We start from the raw sequence: 17,772 nt of genomic DNA on the forward strand, positions 1-17,772 counted from the left end.
CAGATCAGAACTGATTGTTGTTCACTGTTCAGTAGTTAAATTTGGACGGCTTTTTAAATTGTCCCAAAAAAAGATGGTTCGCGCTCCAGGACATCGTCTTCTGTTGTCAAGTCTTGCGGCGCTAATCGCCCGTGCTGTCAGGAGAAAGGCAGGAATAAGTGGTTCAGCAAAGTGGCATGTTCATGACCTTACCCGGCATCGTGCATAGTCTCCATTTTCTCGAATGGGATATGACGTCAAATATACGGTCCTGGAACTATCTAATGTCATATCCATGTGCTCGATGCCTCACGTGATGGGAATCTGAGCTAGTAAGCTATCGAATATAAAAGCGCTCCCAGAAAGTTGTATTTTGGCACAGTCTGACGCAGCGCAAATATGTGCTTATTATTCAAACGAGACTGACTGGTATACAACGAAAGACATGGATGTAGTCCTTTGTAGCCGCAATTGCAATTTAACATCGTTCCCGTTTTAACGTTTTTTTTTCTGATGATCATTGGCGATGGCACCACAGTCAACCCCAATATGTAGGCAGGTGCTGCCTGGAGATGTCTAAGGAGCATCATCGGACCGCGAGCCCGAAAACGCTATCGATGGTGGCAGTATTACAGTCAAAGGCGGACACGTTCCACCTTTTGGCAGCAGACAACGAATGGCAGACGACACAGGGGACGGTGACGGCTCCCGTCTCGCCTGAATCACTTGGCACGGGCGCGGCAGCGGCGGCGGCTGGCCTCGCTCGGTCGCCCGCGCCGCCTAGCGGCACGCCACCACACTACACTCTCTGGGTGCTGCCGCTGGGCGGCGCCGGGCCCGCCGTGACCCGGAGCGCCGCGCCGCCGCGCTGCGAGACCCCGGTCAGCGCTCAGTACGCCTTGGGGCCGTAGGCGCTCTGTACGCGCGTGGTGTACTCCTTGTGGTGCATGTCGTAGCCCCGGATGTTTGACCGCACGGTGTTGAGCAGTTCGCTGAGGTCGGCCTCCTGTTTGCTGTAGCGCGAGCTGGCGGACTTGTGAGCCCGCTCCGCCCACGACTCGGCGCGGGGCGCCGCGGCGCCGCCCACTGAAACGACACAGGGCAGTACAGTGGGTCTATTTAAGATCTCCAGAGCCACCACGTGGCGCTACGGTCGGGGTAGGGCGAGTCCAAATCCCGAGGGAAGTGAGGTCACCGGTCATTGTGGGGGAAGGAGGGAGGGGGAGTGACGCGATATCACGGCGCATGGGGCGTGCGTAGCGCCGGGAGTGGGCCGCCCAGGGCCGCCCGCCACTGCGCCGAGGCTGAGGGGAGGGGATGATGATTGCGGGTGCGTTCACTCCGGTATGGTGGTATGCTGTTCATGTGGAACCAGCAAGAATGCGACTGAAGGGAATCATTATCTCAAACAAACGGGCAAGCCAGAGGCAGCGTCAGTTCCAGTCAAAATGTTGAACAATGATAGGTAATTGAAATCTAGGACGCATTCATAGCATGCAACTAGTCAGTAGTCAGTCCATAGTTGCATGATGCTTTTCATGATGCATGATGAGGCTGTACTAAACTGTTATTTGATTTGGATATTTTTCATTTGGCACGATCAGTTTTGGCGGGTTTTATCGGGCCGAAAAGAATCAGAAAAGAAAAAAGATTTGAAATGGCTCCAGAAAATGTCCAAAAATATTTTCTTAATAATGCAACTTTGCTTGACATTTATAAGCGATAATTTTGACTTTTTGAGAGGATATTGGGGAAAGATATTCGGGAAAGATGTCATCGTGCTTATCTGTGTTGCAGTAGAAGGAAAGGTTTGGTTCGTGTCGAGATAAAACCAGACCCGGGAGTGGGGCTCGAACTCACGACATCGCATTCAGCTCACAGGTTACCCAACCTCAACGCTACGAGCACCTATCGCCCTGCGCAGCTTGCTCAGTGTTTCGGCTATAGTTCGGCCAAAGTGTCTGACGTCTGTCAATGTCACGAGGCGAAACCGCAAGGTAAATGTCCGTCCCGGTAGCTCAGTCGGTAGAGCGTTGGACTCCATGTGCCATGTGGTGAGAGCGCACGTCCCGGTTGCAAAAGTCCGGGTTCGAAACGCGACGTGTGTTTGACGTTTTTGAGCCTCCTGACGGGTATGGTTGTGGTTGGTGGCAGGCCGCTGCCAGGCGAAGTCAGTGAGGGGACCGGCCGTGCGCGGCTATGTGCGCACGTTAAAATTTGGACTCTAATTCTGCCATAGACCAGGAATTGTTTGATCGGAGGGTAGAGAGCAGGGTCAACGCAACAAGCTCAGCTTAGCGGGGACTCTGTCCTTGTGATTCCTTTCATTCAAAAGGTTTGGGCCAAATTTAATATTAAAAAAGGGGGAGCCGAACCAGGTTGGGCCGGGTTGAACCCTGTTGGACCGGTGTCTTACACGCAATCATGGTCAGACAAAACAGAGGCTAATTTCGGGTCAAATATTTTTATTAACTGATCTGATTGTTTTTAGCTTACACGTATATTAACTTTTAGCTTTTTTAACTCGAGACTTCATGCACAAAAATGTGGCATTCGTCTACTTTTCCTTATCTTCTCTTAGCGACTTGATTTGACCTTAACCCTAGCCCGTAAACGGTTTTTTGCCACCTTCGCCCATGCAAAACATGGCAAAATGTGGTATAAACGTGGCAAAACACCGTTTACGGGCGAGGGTTAAAGGCCCATCTTACCAGTAAAAAAAAATCACCTGCGTGATAATTATTTGCCAAAGCTACGCAAGAAACGCCAGCCGGTCAAAAAACTGGCGAACGATACGATCTTTCTTGACCTTAACCCTCGCCCGTAAACGGTTTTTTGCCACCTTCGCCCATGCAAAACATGGCAAAACGTGGCATAAACGTGGCAAAACACCGTTTAGGGGCGAGGGTTAAAGGCCCATCTTACCAGTAAAAAAAAATCACCTGCGTGATAATTATTTGCCAAAGCTACGCAAGAAACGCCAGCCGGTCAAAAAACTGGCGAACGATACGATCTTTCTATTGCTTGAATTATATTCAATGAAAATTTCAGGAGACATAAATAATATTAATCCTTATAGCTACTGGGCGCCCGGAGCATTCGCTAGCATTGCATTGCCAGCTGCATTACCAACATCACATTTGCATTACTTTGTGTTCATCATAGTTGACAGTAGCAAACCCATGCCTCATTATCCTTTCCTTCCAAGCAGCCAACTGCCAAGCTAACCGGCCGCCCGGCCCACCACCGCGATATGGAACAACGCTGGAGTGCGCCATTTGCCTGCGGCAGTGCCCCACCGCGCCGGGGCTGTTGGACAGGTCACCCGCACCGTGACCTCGCCACCCGCCCCGCCCCCTCCCCACCTCCCCACCGGGCTCAGCTCGGTAGTGACCTCTCCTTGAATCTCACATGGACTCGACTGAGGCTCAACGCCATCTAGTTTCGTCTGGAGATCCTTACTAGATCCACTGTACATGGTCATTGGTCATGCTGATGCCTTTTCAAGAGTCTTAGATATAAAAAATGCATAGGGATGGGCACGCTGAAAATGCATATTTGAGGTTTTTTTTTTACTAAATGCTGCTTCAAGATTGGCTCGCAATGTTTGGTGTCTGAGGTTATAGCATTATGTTCAGGTATGTTTTAACCCTCGCCCGTAAACGGCGATCTGCCACCTTCGCCCATGCAGGGGGGGGGGTTGGTGCGACCCCCCCCTTGGCGTTTGAAAACGGAGCGTCGTAGAGCGTAGCGGAAAAAACCAACGGATTGCTCTCAACGAGATCTCGCGATTGGTGGTATATTTTTTGGTCCTAGGTCAACATTTGACCTACTTTTGACCGGTCAAAGGTCAAATTTTCGGAAAAATAGACTTTTTCAAATTTTCCGCGGCGATTGCGGCAAAACGGCGGGAGATATCGACTTGAAACCTTCACTATCGTGTTCCTTGATCAATTCTCTATCGTTTGGTATGTATTTCGTTTCCCTAGCTCTAAAAATGGCGCGTTGGGAGCGCCGGAAGTCGGCAAGGTCACAGTCGGCGGCAGAAATTCGAAAAATCAAAATTTAAATTTTTGAAATCTGATTGTATTTTTGGATTTGGGATGTCCATTTGCTCCCTATAGAAGCTAATATTGCTGCATATTCCCATTGAGGTGACAAGAATTAGCAAAATAGTGGTTCGGGCGCTTTTCAAAAATAGTACCGGACGCTGTTCCTCTTGTGACGTCATACCTCCGTGACCTGACCTGACCCGGTCAAGTTTCTTATACCATATGATAGCCAATACTTGCCCCAACATGCATGGGAAGTTTCATCACGATCCATCAACCGATGTCCGTACCACCGGCAGGAAACCTCGGGCGTTGGCACTCAGTTTGTGAAAATCCGGCCGGAGGCTGTTCCCTTTGTGACGTCATAACTCCGTGACCTGACATGACCCGGTCAAATTTTTTTTATCAAAAGATGCGCAAGGTTTGCCCCATAAGGTACCCAAAATTTGGCGGCGCTGCGCGCCGCCGTTTTTGCACTATTTCCGAAAAACCTCAGGGGGGGGTTGCACCAACCCCCCCCCTACATGGGCGAGGGGTTGTTTATGATCCAGGAATTAAAAGTCGATCTATTTTAACCCTCTCCCGTATAGGGGGGGAGGGGGTCGAACGGACTCCCCCCCCTCGGTTTTTCGCGAATAACTCACGTAAAAAGCGGCCGATTGCAACAACACTTTCAAAACCCTCGCGTTCATCAATTTTACACTTACCGGGAAAATTTCATGACCCTGACCCAAATGACCTTTGACTAATGACCTACTTTCCGAGACCATGTTTGGCCGGAATCGCGATTCGGCGTATGTCGGCTCGCATTAGCCGCGCGTTTGCAGTCTTTTCGTGGTTTCAAGCGCTCAGACATGTGATATGATGTTCCTCCCATGCATTAGATTGGTTGTCAAGGTCATCTGACGGTCAGGTCAAGTCATTGACCTTTTGTGACCTCTGTTCACTTTTTCGAGTTTTACATATTCCCAGGCTAGTTTTTGGAGCTGAATTCGAATTTAGCAACCATTTGAACATTTACAAAGTAGTTTTGGTGCCTTTGTAAATTATTATGAAGCTGTCAGAAGCGGTTGACACCTACTACGAAAACCCGGCGGGACCACTACTGGTTGGCCTGACCTGACCTGACCCGACCTGGCCTAAATGCATGAAGACAGCGTCTGTGATCAAAACTGCTATGACATTCCTGATCAGCACACCGAAAATCCTCATAGCAGCCGCACTAAACGACTTTCTAACAGGTCCCGATTTTCCCGACTTTTGGGTCATTGACCTGACCTGGAAGGTCAACCAATGAACTGAACCTTAAAATTGGGTGTCATCGGCCTCCTCTCGTCACGGGAAACACGCTCGTTTTTTCCGCGAAGCTCTAGCTCGATCAGGGGCGAAACGGCAAGGGTCCGTCACCAATACGGGCGAGGGCTAAAACGATCTAAAGTGGAACGTTTATTTATCTCGGAAATCATACCGTAAAGTGGGGCTATTTGAGACAGTGGGGCTATTTGAGACAGTAAGGTAATGGTATAGTAAAATCGCTGTAAAATGAAAACCGTTTGATGTTTTTTCGTCATTTTTGCTTAGGCTAATGTGGAATTGAACAGTGAATGCTCTGAATAACCTTTTTGAAAATTTCGAAAAGTTCTGAAAGAAATTTGCAATAAAATACGAAATACAGAAAACGCGCAATTTAAGTTGCTCGAAAAGGACCCCTACCTGCAGCTTAAAAAAGTTGAAGTTTTAACAGCTTCGCCACTGTATCCATCGTTACTACCTTTTTGCTTATAGGCTAAGCACATTTTTCATGAAAATATTATATATTGTTAACGGTACTGCCGACTGCGTAACCCATTGCCTCAGAATCCCGATGATGCCCACCTGGTCAAACCTCAACGGATATGCCAAATAGCTGACGATAACGGTGATGCGATGCACCCGAGAAGACTTACCGCCATCTACCTGAAGTGCATCGAACGTTCGACATATCACCGGTGAATCGGTCGTGGTCATAAACGTGCAGTAGGTTCATGGTAGGTACTTCAAGCAGCAAGCAATATTTACATGTTCGTAGTGTAACGTAATAATCCTTTAGCTGGTGACCAAACTACATAGTTATTCTGATGAATATGTGCTTAAAATGTGCTTCATCAGTCACTGACTCACTCGACAATCAACATATGTCTACCTTGGTTGACCAAAAAACACCATTGAATGTTACTTAACACATGAACGTACTGTTAGGACGTGAGCCTATCCAAGTACTTGATGTGGTGGGGTAACCGGCCAATTGATACAGCATGCAGCGATCGAGGAAAATTGGCATAAAATCAAAACCGCTTAACATTTTTCTGTTATTTCTTCGCAAGGAGATGTACAATGGAACAAACAATCATGCAGACCATTCACTCAAATGTTTTCGGAAGCCTTTTGCCTTGTTTGATTCATTACAGTGTGCTTCATAAGGTAGCGAGACTGTCTCAAATAGCCCCACCGACTTTCGGTATATCTGTTTTCACGTCACCGGGGCTATATGCAAAAACTTACTTTCAAAATTTTACTGTCGATGACTTTAAAATAGTCCTTGATGATCATCCTGTCATTTTGAAAGCTATGGGTCACATCATATTATGATAGCCTTAGCATATAGTGATGCAATTTTATACCCTACCGAAATGAAGTGTCCTACGAAAAAGGAAAAGATTGAATATAAAGGTCATAGAACAGTCTTTGAAAAAAACAATTTTTGCCAAAATGATCAAAATTCAATTTCCAAATGCATGGCGTTTAAAAAATTATCTCTAGCGTGACCGATTTTCTTTAATTTCTTTGCAACTAAAACTGTCTCAAATAGCCCCACCCTATGGGGCTATTTGAAACAGGCTTTAACATAAAAAATAACCTTAATCATTATTACTAGCTGAACCAAAATGCACCTATATGAAAGAGCTCACAGAGAACTACATTTTTGCAATTTACATGCTATAAGAAATATGAACCGTCTTAAAGGGAGAGGCCAAAAACTGTAAAATCCGTTTCAAATAGCCCCACTTTACGGTAGTGTTTATTCCACGTTTTTTAGCAAGGCATTGGCAAACTGCCGGGAAGCGTTACATGATAAGAGCAAGGGAATGTTTGCCAATATATTTTTCACCGAGTAACAGCATGTGTACTGTCCCCATGGAAGAATATCCGTCGTCATATGGCGTAGGTCAGTGTTATTTTAATGCAGCTGTCTGCTGGTCTGAAAATATCACCCCGGAGAGCAGCGGAGAGCCAAGATCGAGGTGTCCTTCTTCGACCACTCTCTCATGCTCTTGGCGGCTGCTCTGGCTCGAGCCGTCCGAACTGACGCTGACCGAGGAGACTTCTCTCTCCTCTCTCTCCCCCTCCGCCCTCTCTCTCTCTCTCCGGCCGTTCCTCGTTCTGCGCGGATTGCGTTAGCTCGGACTGGGGCTGGCCGGCGGTTCTCGCCGTGCGCTCGACTGCCAACGTCGGCGGCCAACAATTCGAGTTATTCAGCGCGCTGAGGTGACGGTAGCGGACGGTGGCCGGTCGCCGACCACTATATATAGTGCCGCTGGTCAGGCGACGACCCAGCTGTCAGACATGGCATCGGTGTCACCCGGACCCCTGTCCTGCCGGCACCGCCAGGGCACAAACGGCACCAAACCGCTGCCGAACCACCGCTGCCGCCACCAGCGGAGGTGGTGGCGGCGGTAGTAGGAGAGTCCCGGTTTCTACAAAAGATGCCGGTAGGCAAAACTGCAACCCCTTTTCCCCAACAGGGAAGTGTTGTAACAAGCTGCATTATGTTCTATTATGCAGTGTTTATTTGGCAGTTGATGGGCGGGTGGCTCTACCACTAATGATATTTATTTTCAACGGCGCCGGAGGAATATTTTGCGATGCCATGAGACAGTTGCGACACGGGAACTTGAGCGATGCATAAGTCACAATAATTATTGTGACTTATGCATTCTATTACATTATTGCTATGTAATAGAACGATTCATATAAGTGCGCTCATTTTTGTTCAGCCGTCAAGAGGTTCAGATCATAAAAAGCGAGCGTCATTATCTAGAGAGGCGATTGCACCTCCCCCTCCCGCCTTGGGACCGACAAATACCTATCATGTTCGACGTCCGTGCCATTGACGCAGTCAGTCGAGCGGCGATATGAGTAGAATGGTAGCGCGCGCAGGTAAATTACATCAAGCAATTATGCCTTCCGCCGAAAATGGATGTGGATATAATCACTGATCTCCTTTGCCAATCTCATGGCAATTACTTATCCTAGCTGTTTGAGTCCTGCCGCCCAAACCAATCAATGCAATGAACGAGCTCCCCATCCGCCTGTCGATCGGCGGCTGTTCACTGCCTGCGTGGGTAGACTGTCCCGCGCGGCAGCCGTGCGCTGCGGGCCAGCCTACCACTCCAGTGGCGCCGCGGCGTGGAAGCCCTGGAATCCCCGTCGGACAATCATAGTGCCTACTGGTGCTGCGGTTTCTTAGTTTTGGGCGGTGGCGACATCGGGCACACACACCAAACCGTAAACAGGTCTGGGGCTAATTGTTTGTCATTGCCTAAGGGTCGCATAAATCACCAATTTATTGAAGTTGGTTGGAATAAAACAGTTACTAGGTACCAGTAAGAGATAATTCTTTGCGATCTATGGTCATTGAATAATATATTGACGTCAAGCATAAAAAACATTCAAGTACATAAATAGAATCCTGACACTTGCACGCACCACCAAGGAACTTCATATTTGAAAGAATAAAATTTAAGAGGAAATCTCGCTGCAATCGGCGGGCTTATTGAGCGGTGATTACTTCAATATAATAAGCAGCTGAATCATGAATGTCTGATTTTCTACCTCAACTTCGATAATCTTCCTGAAATATACGGAGACACTTGCAAATTATAAATCGCGACATCAATGACAACAAATGCTGTTAAGGAAATTATGGGTTATCAACGGAATAAGTAATCGATCCGTGATGTCGTTCATTTGTTGCGCCAGCGTCGGTCACCACTCACCTCATTAGCTTGAGGTATAAGGGAAAGGAAGTACGTGATAGGCACAGTGCCACGCTGGTGTCTTGAGGGTTAACTTTAATATGTTTGGGTTGGCTGGGCGCTGAATAGAGGACTATTTTTGTTGTGTCATCTGGCCTTGTTCGTAAGAGCCCTCATCATCCTTTATCAACTTCAACAGCTTTAATTTGTCCCTCCAGTCAGTGACGTCTAAGTGACGGTTACGTTACTGCCAGATACGCACAACTACAGGGACTGGGAAGATGGCCAATGGGGGACATTTTGGTCACACGACACACGCTCAAGGACTGACGAATAAACCGTTTACAATTTGGCTCAAACTAAAACACATAATTGAATTTCCTGTGCTGGTGGAACTGAGAGCACTTCAATGGTCGGAATCGGATGACAATGTTCTTAGATGATGGCTGCATGCTTTTCAATGCCATATGCCAATAAAGCTTCAAGGGAAACGACGTTTAATGACGTCCCGCCGGATGACATAAAGTTCACGATCCCTGCAGAGCCACCGTGATCACCACAGGTCCTTAGGTACTCACATCGGGTCTTGTGATCCAGGTAGTTGACCATGCTGCGGTAATAGTTCTCGCCGTAGTCGAAGTTCATGCCGTACATCTTGGCCTTGGGCCGGTTCCAGAAGACGGGGTAGGGCGACTTTTTCTTCTCGATGGGCATGGGCTCGAGCTGGTCCTCTTCCAGAGGGGCACCCTCGCCACCCTCGACGGGGGCCTGCTCACCGTCAGCGGGAGCGGGCGCCTCGCCCTCCGCGGGTGCCGCCGGCTCTGACAGGGGATAAGATAATCAATCATTAATAAATTGCAACGATTTTTAAATATCTTAAGCTTAAATCATATTTGAAAAAGTCGCCAAATGTTTTTTAATGTCAACACATGTAATACTCGTATAGCAGCGTATGTCGCAGACATTTGATGAAAGCATAATTGTTTATAGATGCGATTGCTGAATAGATAAGTCGTTTGCTTACCATCGGAGATTTTCGGCGGCCATTCCTCCTCGGCGGGCTCGGGGGCGGGGGCGGGGGCGGCAGGCTCGGGCTCCGGCGGGGGCGCCTCCTCAACTACTTCCTTCTTCTTGCTCTTCTTCTTCTTTTTCTTCTCTGTGAACACGGAACGGGTTTGCAAGCGTCAGCTGAAGTCGCCTATCATAAAGATCGCGGCATCAATACAAGTTCGGATAGGCGAGGGCTCTGACTGATCAGCCGATGCAGTAGATCCATTTACTAAAATTTCGTACCTTTTCCATAAGGGAGATGACATTATGGAAAAGACAAGCACCTTGCGACAGTACCGCATATAATGCAATAAGTGTATAACAAGAGAATTTATGCATATTTTTACTTTAATATGTAGCATCTGGTTTTTTTTTTTTGTCAGCTTCGTCGACATTGTGTGATTTATGCTGACTCCTCCGGCCAGTAAAATTTACCTAGAGCAGGCTGCCAAACACCATTAGGTAAAGCCCAACCGCAATTAGTGAATTTGTTGGCAGTCAGTGAGGTTTCTAGCCAGACTCTCTACGCCGGATGTGAAATCATTTCTCAGTCGTGCACGTGAACAGGCCATTATTTCTCCGCACCTCAGATGCCAATCCGTTCCTCCCGACATCTGGGGACGGGACAGTGGGCCGGATGGACGAACAATGACCCGTCTGTGCTCACGGCCAAAGGGTTGTCTGGAGATAGGACAACCTGACAGAAATGGAACAGTGCCGTCCTCTTCGCGACTGGTCGTGTAAACTTTGATGCAGTGCCGAGCGTTTGACGAAACGATGACTCATTTTAGATGCATGCAATATCAGCGATCATCACCGGAGTTCAAATGACAAGGTACGTTTTTACTATAGGTATATTTGGTGGGGTGGGCCGGTTATTTTGGAGCGTTCAGAGGAAATTAACGAGACCAACATGATACAAGAAACTATGGATCGATGCAGGATAAACAGTTCATCCACCTGAGAGTTCATCCACACCCCGGGCCGAGAAAAAAAAAACGAAAACCGAGTTACATGATGCTTCAGCGAACCGAGATATGTCCAAGTAGGTGACTCCGAAGAAAAATAGTTTCTGCTGAGGCAGAATGACTGCAGATCGTGCGCATTGAGCTGGGCTATGTGTTCACTGTTCAGTCGTATTTTAGTTGAAAGGACATTTTCAAGAATGGGCAGTGTACAGTACGCAGTTTTCCTGCGGTAAGTCGCGTGTCATTTCATTGCAGGAATCGTCTTATTTTAACATGACACATTGCAAGGAATGGTTTGATAAATATAAGATGGGTTTAAAAGATAGGTGCCGGTATAAAGTGTAGGTAAACTCAATAAGCCGTAACGAAAAAGTCGTTATCTGCTCCCTCCATTCGGTTTCCCACCATCGAGCTCTAAACGACCAATGCAGTCGGTATGCTCTAAAGCTTCTATAAGCACACAAATAAAGAAATAAGCAAACTATCAAGTAAACAAACACGTAAACCGTCCCGCCGCGGTCACGTACCGTCCTTGTCGGCCATGTTGGGTGGGTGAGGCGAGGTGAGTGAGTTGGCCACCGGTCCTGCCGCCACGACCACCAGCGACGAACTGACCGTGCCGCCCCGGCCGACGGCGCTGACGTGACGTCGCGTCGGCGGTGACGGTAGTGACGTCGGTGGGGTGACGGTGAGGGTGATGGTGGGTTGAGGGTAATGCCGTGACGGAGGTGATGGGAGAGGCGAGTGACGGTAACGGTGGACTGACGTCGTGATGTTGACGGTGGTGGCAGTGACGCCCTGACGATGACTTCGTGGGGGTGGGAGTGGGGTAGCGACCCCGTGTTGGAGGTGACGTTGTGATATGGCCTGTGGGTGACGGTGACGGTGACGGTGGGGTGGCACGGGGATGACGCTGATGGTGACGGTGTTAGGAATATTGCGGTACTGGTAGAAAATAGAAACGGCGTAAGCTTTATCTTAGGATCTCATCAAATGTGTATGTTTTCATCCCATTACGGTAATCGTTTCGCTGCATTGGATAAGACGTTAGAATCATAATGAAATGGTAAGATCTTAGATTACGAATTTGCCAACAGATGAATATTTTCAATTTTAGATACAGTGAATGCCGCAAAATGGAACATTGGTCGAGTCTCGTGCATTATTAACTATAGCTATACTATTACAAGTTTAAACGGCGATTTGTGAGGTCCCTGTGAAGTCAGCTACGCATTTCTCTACAAAGTGCAGCATCATCCTGATTTTACTCAACTTCATTCGAATATTCTTCCGAGTTTATTGATGTATTGTTAGAAACGTTTACATGCAGCCAGCTTACCATTGCTGCAGGATCATGGGTGTCGTTTTGTATAGGTTTGGTAGGGCCCGAGCCCTACCAATAATTTCAGGCCTGCAGCATTAGCCTTATGGCGCTGCATGGTAAGAATGGCTTTGGTATCCTAAACGTTGTCATTAGAGGCGAGCCCTACCAATACCTTTCCGGATAGTGACGCCCGTGTGCAGGTTGATAAGATTATCATGTAAGGTGCACATTTTGTGGCTTTTGCGTGGTGCGTGACTGGCTTCAAGCTGTGAAATGATGCGCATTTTTGCAATAAATATGAGTTATCACCAGTGCCAACTGCGCACTCGCAAATTCTTATTTCCCACTGATGTCCAATCCTCATTTGGCTAAAGCCAGAAGTGAAACACATCCGTTAAATATATTTTCAAATGTTTAGAAAACCTCTTACCTATTTTTCACGCATTTTGCAGAAAGTATACCTAACCTTCTCTGCAACTGCTGATGGTCATCTGATGTTTTCTTAAAGGGACCCTCCCACCTTAACATTAGATTTGAGTTGAGATAGCCAAAATGGGGTCCCTGGCTCACAATTACCGGTTTCGGCACTCACAACATCGAGAAATGCCTTAAATCGGAAATATTGAATTTCAAAATTGCAGCATTTTGATTCAGAGGGGCTAATGCTTAGGAATACCCCTCTGAATGTGTGACGTCAGCGCAAATATCTAACGATTTTTAAATGTTTGACTAAAACGGTTTGTAGCACGTGGTGGTATATGCTATTTGCGCGCAACATCTGCCGCAAACGCCGCACTTCTAAAATAAAGTCGCTAGAAACAGCGGAGATCCCAAAAAAGTAAACAAAAGTAAAAGTCAAATATCTTGAAAACCGGTGAATATTTTTCGGTGAAATTTGGTAGATATTCGTTTTCGCTCTTTCTGAACCGAGCGACATCACTTTCATGCCAATTCATAAACTTTTTTGAAGGTGGGAGGGTCCCTTTAAGGAACAACATTCACCGATAGCATGCTTTATGTAATTTGCAAGCTTCTATCCTGACAGCATCTGTCGCTACCCTGATGCTGGTTGATAAATGTTGACGCGGGGATTCCTTCTACAAACTCTGCTGGAAGCCGACCTGTCTGTGTTCCTCATGAACCACCTGCGGTCGGCTGAATTGCCGCGGGTGTCGCGCCGCTCTGAACAGACCATTAGGTGGGCCGATGTCAGCACGTCGCGGCGATTTCGGCCGTCGCCGATCTGATTTTGGCCGCTGGCCAGCCGTCGGCCGCCGGTCGGTACCGGGGGAGGGTGGAGGGGCGCACCGCAGGCCGCCGGGCAGAGGGAATGTCGGGTCCGCTTCCCCAGTCCTCCGCGCGCGGCCGACCGACCCAAATACCGCCCCTGGCACGGCAGCCAGTACCCATTCTGAGCCGCACTGGCCCCTGATCACTGCAGGTGGTGGGAGACACACTCCCAGCAGGAAATGCCGATCGACTGCATAGGAAAGACGTGAGAAACTGCCTGATAACATAGACGATGTTTTACGCTCCTGTTCTCGGGATTTTGAAATGCTTCAAGTTGTTGTAAGCGCTCATGATGGTCTTATTCATAAAGCGATGATGCCGATTAATATGTATTTACCACATCACAAAACAAAATCAACATTTGGAGATAAATGTTCACATCAGTCTTCATTCATTGTTATTCGTCACAGCTTATTCCTTATACAACGTAGATAACTCCAGATAATTTTTGCAAAACGCTTGCAACAAACAGGAATATGCGTGCGGTCGACAAAAAGCGAATGAAAATTACCTACCTATAAAACACTTTTTTGATGACTAGCAGTGAGCGATAGTTAAACGTACAATTAAGTCATGCTTCGGCTCAGCGTGCATTAGATGAAGATCACGTCACCGCGGTGTGCAGACTCCAGGCTCTTTAGCCTCCGTTGGCATGCTCGAGCCACAGCGAAATGCGGGCAGAATCACTGACTGACGCTGACTGACAGTTGAAGCCTCTGACACGGAGAGAGCCTGCATGAGACGGAAGCTGACACTCGTGACACTGACTGACAACAACTGACACAGACTGAAACGGAGCCAGAGAGGCCGACGGAAACCGGCTGACACTGACACACATGACACCGATCTACATATAAGTGTCAAAGAATGACATTAAGTGACATATTTGACACTTATAATGAATGACACTCTTGACACCGAGACTGTGCGACATAAACTGACTCAGAATGCTAGCGAGTAGCGAATACATATTCGTGATTGACATTAGGTGACACTAATGACACTGAGACGTCACTGACACATAGAGACACGGAAAGTTCATCAGCAAAAGTTCACTTCATCGGTAGAGCTGGTTGGGAATTGGAACCCAAATTACTTTAGAAATGTGTTGCACCATAATAAGTGGAAAATAGTCGATAACGGCTAGATAGATAAGTTTCGAGCAATGTAACACAAAGAGATTGATGACTACTTTAGCAATTGTGCTACTGCTCATCTTTGAAATTCCGCCGATGCCGACGTAAGATGCTTCTTATTGAGTGTTATGACGTTGTATCGCAAGCAACACTACATACGAGTATATTACTTCCCCTTTTACTTCTACCTAATTGTTGGTGTTTTACTCAGTTGATGTTATTGCTCTCTTCTTCCTCGTTTTCTTCTTCTTCTTTTTTCTTTTCTTCTTCTTCTTCTTCTTCTTCTTCTTCTTCTTCTTCTTCTTCTTCTTCTTCTTCTTCTTCTTCTTCTTCTTCTTCTTCTTCTTCTTCTTCTTCTTTTCCTTCTCTTTTTTTTCTGACTCGCCTCTTTCGAGCTATCAGCTGCCTTCGCTTTAGTCATCTTCGGCGTCATCCGTTCTCAGCTTCTGCTCGCTAGTCCCCTAGCTTCACACCCATCACGGATACCGTTCCATTCTGGGGCATCAGGTTGATCGGTATGCTGTCCAACTCCAGTTCCAGCAGCACGTGGTGGCCGACCGCGGGCTCCGAGCAGCGCAGCAGGCCGCCGAAGTCGACAGCGAACACGGGCATGATCCTATCTAGGCAGGGTCGGGCGTCTCCCTCGCCAGCGGCAGTAACCAGCTGGTCCAGGGAGCCGTGACGCTGTGGAAGAACACTGGCGCGCAGACGGGTGGCGTTAGAGATGTGTGCCAGGAGCCATAGGCCATGCACTTGATGCAGGCCTGCCAGTCTCAGTAGGACGTGCACAACGAGCTGGTCTGAGTCCGACAGCGACGACGATGACGTGCTGGTGATAAACAGAGGGCTCTCAGTCTCTCCGTAGGCTATACCTGTCGAGGCGCGGGCGTCTGAAAAATCATCAGATTCGGGAGTGGTATCGGGGAGGCTTTTATGGTTATGCAAAGGGATTTCCGAAAAAGAATGCAATAAGTTTACGCCTCCGAAAAACGAGGGACTGGCTGTGGACGCAGACGTGGCACTGTGTTGGGTTGGGTGGCTGGTTGGTTGTTGGGTGTGTTGGGTGGTTCTGTCGAAAAACAAATCGGCATTGTTGCCGTCGCTCCTCTTGAGCTCGCTGTCCGCTGACGCTGATGTGCCCGGGCTGTCTGTCGTGACGCCCATCGTCGTCGCAGCAGAAACATCGGAGAACTCCATGCTGGTGATGTGGGCCACAGGTCCCACCACCTCGCAGATAGCCTCCAGGCGAAGGTTGCACGGAACCCTGACGAAGCTGCTCGACGCCATCTCGAAGGCGACGCAGCGGGCGGCGCTCATGTGCAGTGACATCAATCGAAGCTCTGCGCTGTGCCACACCTCGCCGTTCGAGCCGATGTAGGTGCCCTTCGTGAGGCCGTCGTTGGCGCCAACATACGCAGCCCACAGCGAGTTGGCGCCAATTGAGTGCGCGAAATTATGGGCGATATCAGTCGTTGACTGCGGCAGAAGAATGCCTCCCAGCTCGGCGCACTTGGCGGCTCTGGTTTTGGACTCAGACGCAATCAGGATGTACTGGGTGAGCTCGTAGTTCACGCCTGGTATAGGCAGCGGGTCCCTGAAGGCAAACTCGTACACGGTGCCCTGCGGAGCTGGGGTGTTCGTCACCACGTCATCGGAGGGCGTCATCAGCCGGCATCTCACCTCGTCCGGATGACGTCCGGGCTCGATGACGTACGCCAGGCAGGCGGCGGTCATGAGACAGCGCTTTTCGCAGGGAACGGTGACGTCCAGTGCGTCCGAGGTGCCCACCCAGAGACCGTGATACCAGCGGAGCAGGTCCGCGGAGCGGGCCACGAACCCGCCGGCTGTCGGGAGGACCAGGCACCCGTCCGTGCTGACGGTGAAGCCGACCAGGCACAGGTGCGCCTCTCCTATGAGAGTCCCGATTCTGTCTGAGCAGTTCGAACAGAGGGTCTCGGACACCGCTGGAAGCAGAGGGACACGGCACAGCTGGGAGTCACCTGGTAGGCTCTGGTCGGTAGCACCGATGGATGTCTGAGTGGGACTTTTTGCATATCGCAAATGCAAATTAAATGTCGGGGTAGCATGAGGGCTCATTGCTTTTAGCTTGTAATGTGAGAATATATAATTATTCAAGAAAACGTTAAGCTTTCCGGCAACTTTAATGATGTATGAGATAGGCAAACCGCTGGCAAACACGCTGCTTTGGGGAGAGGTCCATTCATGCACACGTTTTTATTCAAATTAGCATCGTTCTATAATATGATAAGCGTTGCGTTCTTTTGTACACCACATACCACTGGTGTTTGTATTTCGCTTACATTTATTCCTAAATAAAGTTAATTGGGTTGTAACATTAAACAAAAATACAATCAGATAATGAGTTTCGTGCCTATCACAGATGTCAAGTCTTTAACGATGCAAATGAACGTGCAAGCAACACGGAATACGGGCCGAAAACAGGGAATACGGTCTATTGGAAGTCTATTTAATTGGAGCCTATTGTGTTGAATAGCAGACAGCAAGTGCATCTGGTCTATCTAGCTATTTATCGGCTGTTTGCATTTTATGAAATTCTTGCGAACATACTTACGGAGTCGATTAATTCCGATCTGCACGACATCGCTGTCTGTCTTTAGGCCATCAGCTTTAGTAACGGACGTGTTTGTGTTCAGGAAGCTGGAAAGATGCTGACATTTGCTCGCAGACGGTGTAAAAACCGCAGACCAGCATGCCGGACTGGCCAGACAACCGTTAAAGCAGGTGCCTGTCGAACAAACATGTTACACGCGCATAAATATGTATGTAGATAGCCTTGGTATGTATAGGTACGTAAAGCTGTGGCACATTTATGAATTGAAAAGCCTAGCTTACCGAGACAAATAATGTTGAACTGTCCTATTTGTAATTTGCTTTACCATGATTTAGCCTGTCAATTGACTAATATGCAATACAATT

At 48.2% G+C, this 17,772-nt stretch overlaps 1 protein-coding gene across 1 annotated transcript; it reads right to left on the reverse strand.

Annotated features, from left to right (window-relative positions):
- Nucleotides 1-335: 335 nt before the first annotated feature.
- Nucleotides 336-11,725, reverse strand: LOC122384361 (flightin-like). Its single transcript, XM_043371711.1, has 4 exons — nucleotides 11,592-11,725; nucleotides 10,071-10,202; nucleotides 9,625-9,867; nucleotides 336-1,065 (listed from the first exon to the last, which is right to left on the reverse strand). Exons 1-4 carry the CDS (start codon nucleotides 11,605-11,607, stop codon nucleotides 869-871), a joined length of 588 nt encoding a protein of 195 aa, XP_043227646.1. The 5' UTR covers nucleotides 11,608-11,725; the 3' UTR covers nucleotides 336-868.
- Between the last annotated feature and the right edge of the window lie 6,047 nt (nucleotides 11,726-17,772).

Source organism: Amphibalanus amphitrite, unplaced genomic scaffold, assembly GCF_019059575.1.
Source record: "Amphibalanus amphitrite isolate SeventyFive unplaced genomic scaffold, NRLGWU_Aamphi_draft 000187F_arrow, whole genome shotgun sequence".
Classification (NCBI taxonomy): Eukaryota; Metazoa; Arthropoda; class Thecostraca; order Balanomorpha; family Balanidae; genus Amphibalanus; species Amphibalanus amphitrite.

What these genes read in the sequence shown, in the direction of transcription:
- LOC122384361 (XM_043371711.1), bottom strand. An exon ending in GCCGCCGAAAATCTCCGATG is followed by an intron (nt 9,868 to 10,070) that starts GTAAGCAAACGA and finishes ATCCCCTGTCAG; the next exon opens with AGCCGGCGGCACCCGCGGAG. An exon ending in CCTGGATCACAAGACCCGAT is followed by an intron (nt 1,066 to 9,624) that starts GTGAGTACCTAA and finishes GTGTCGTTTCAG; the next exon opens with TGGGCGGCGCCGCGGCGCCC.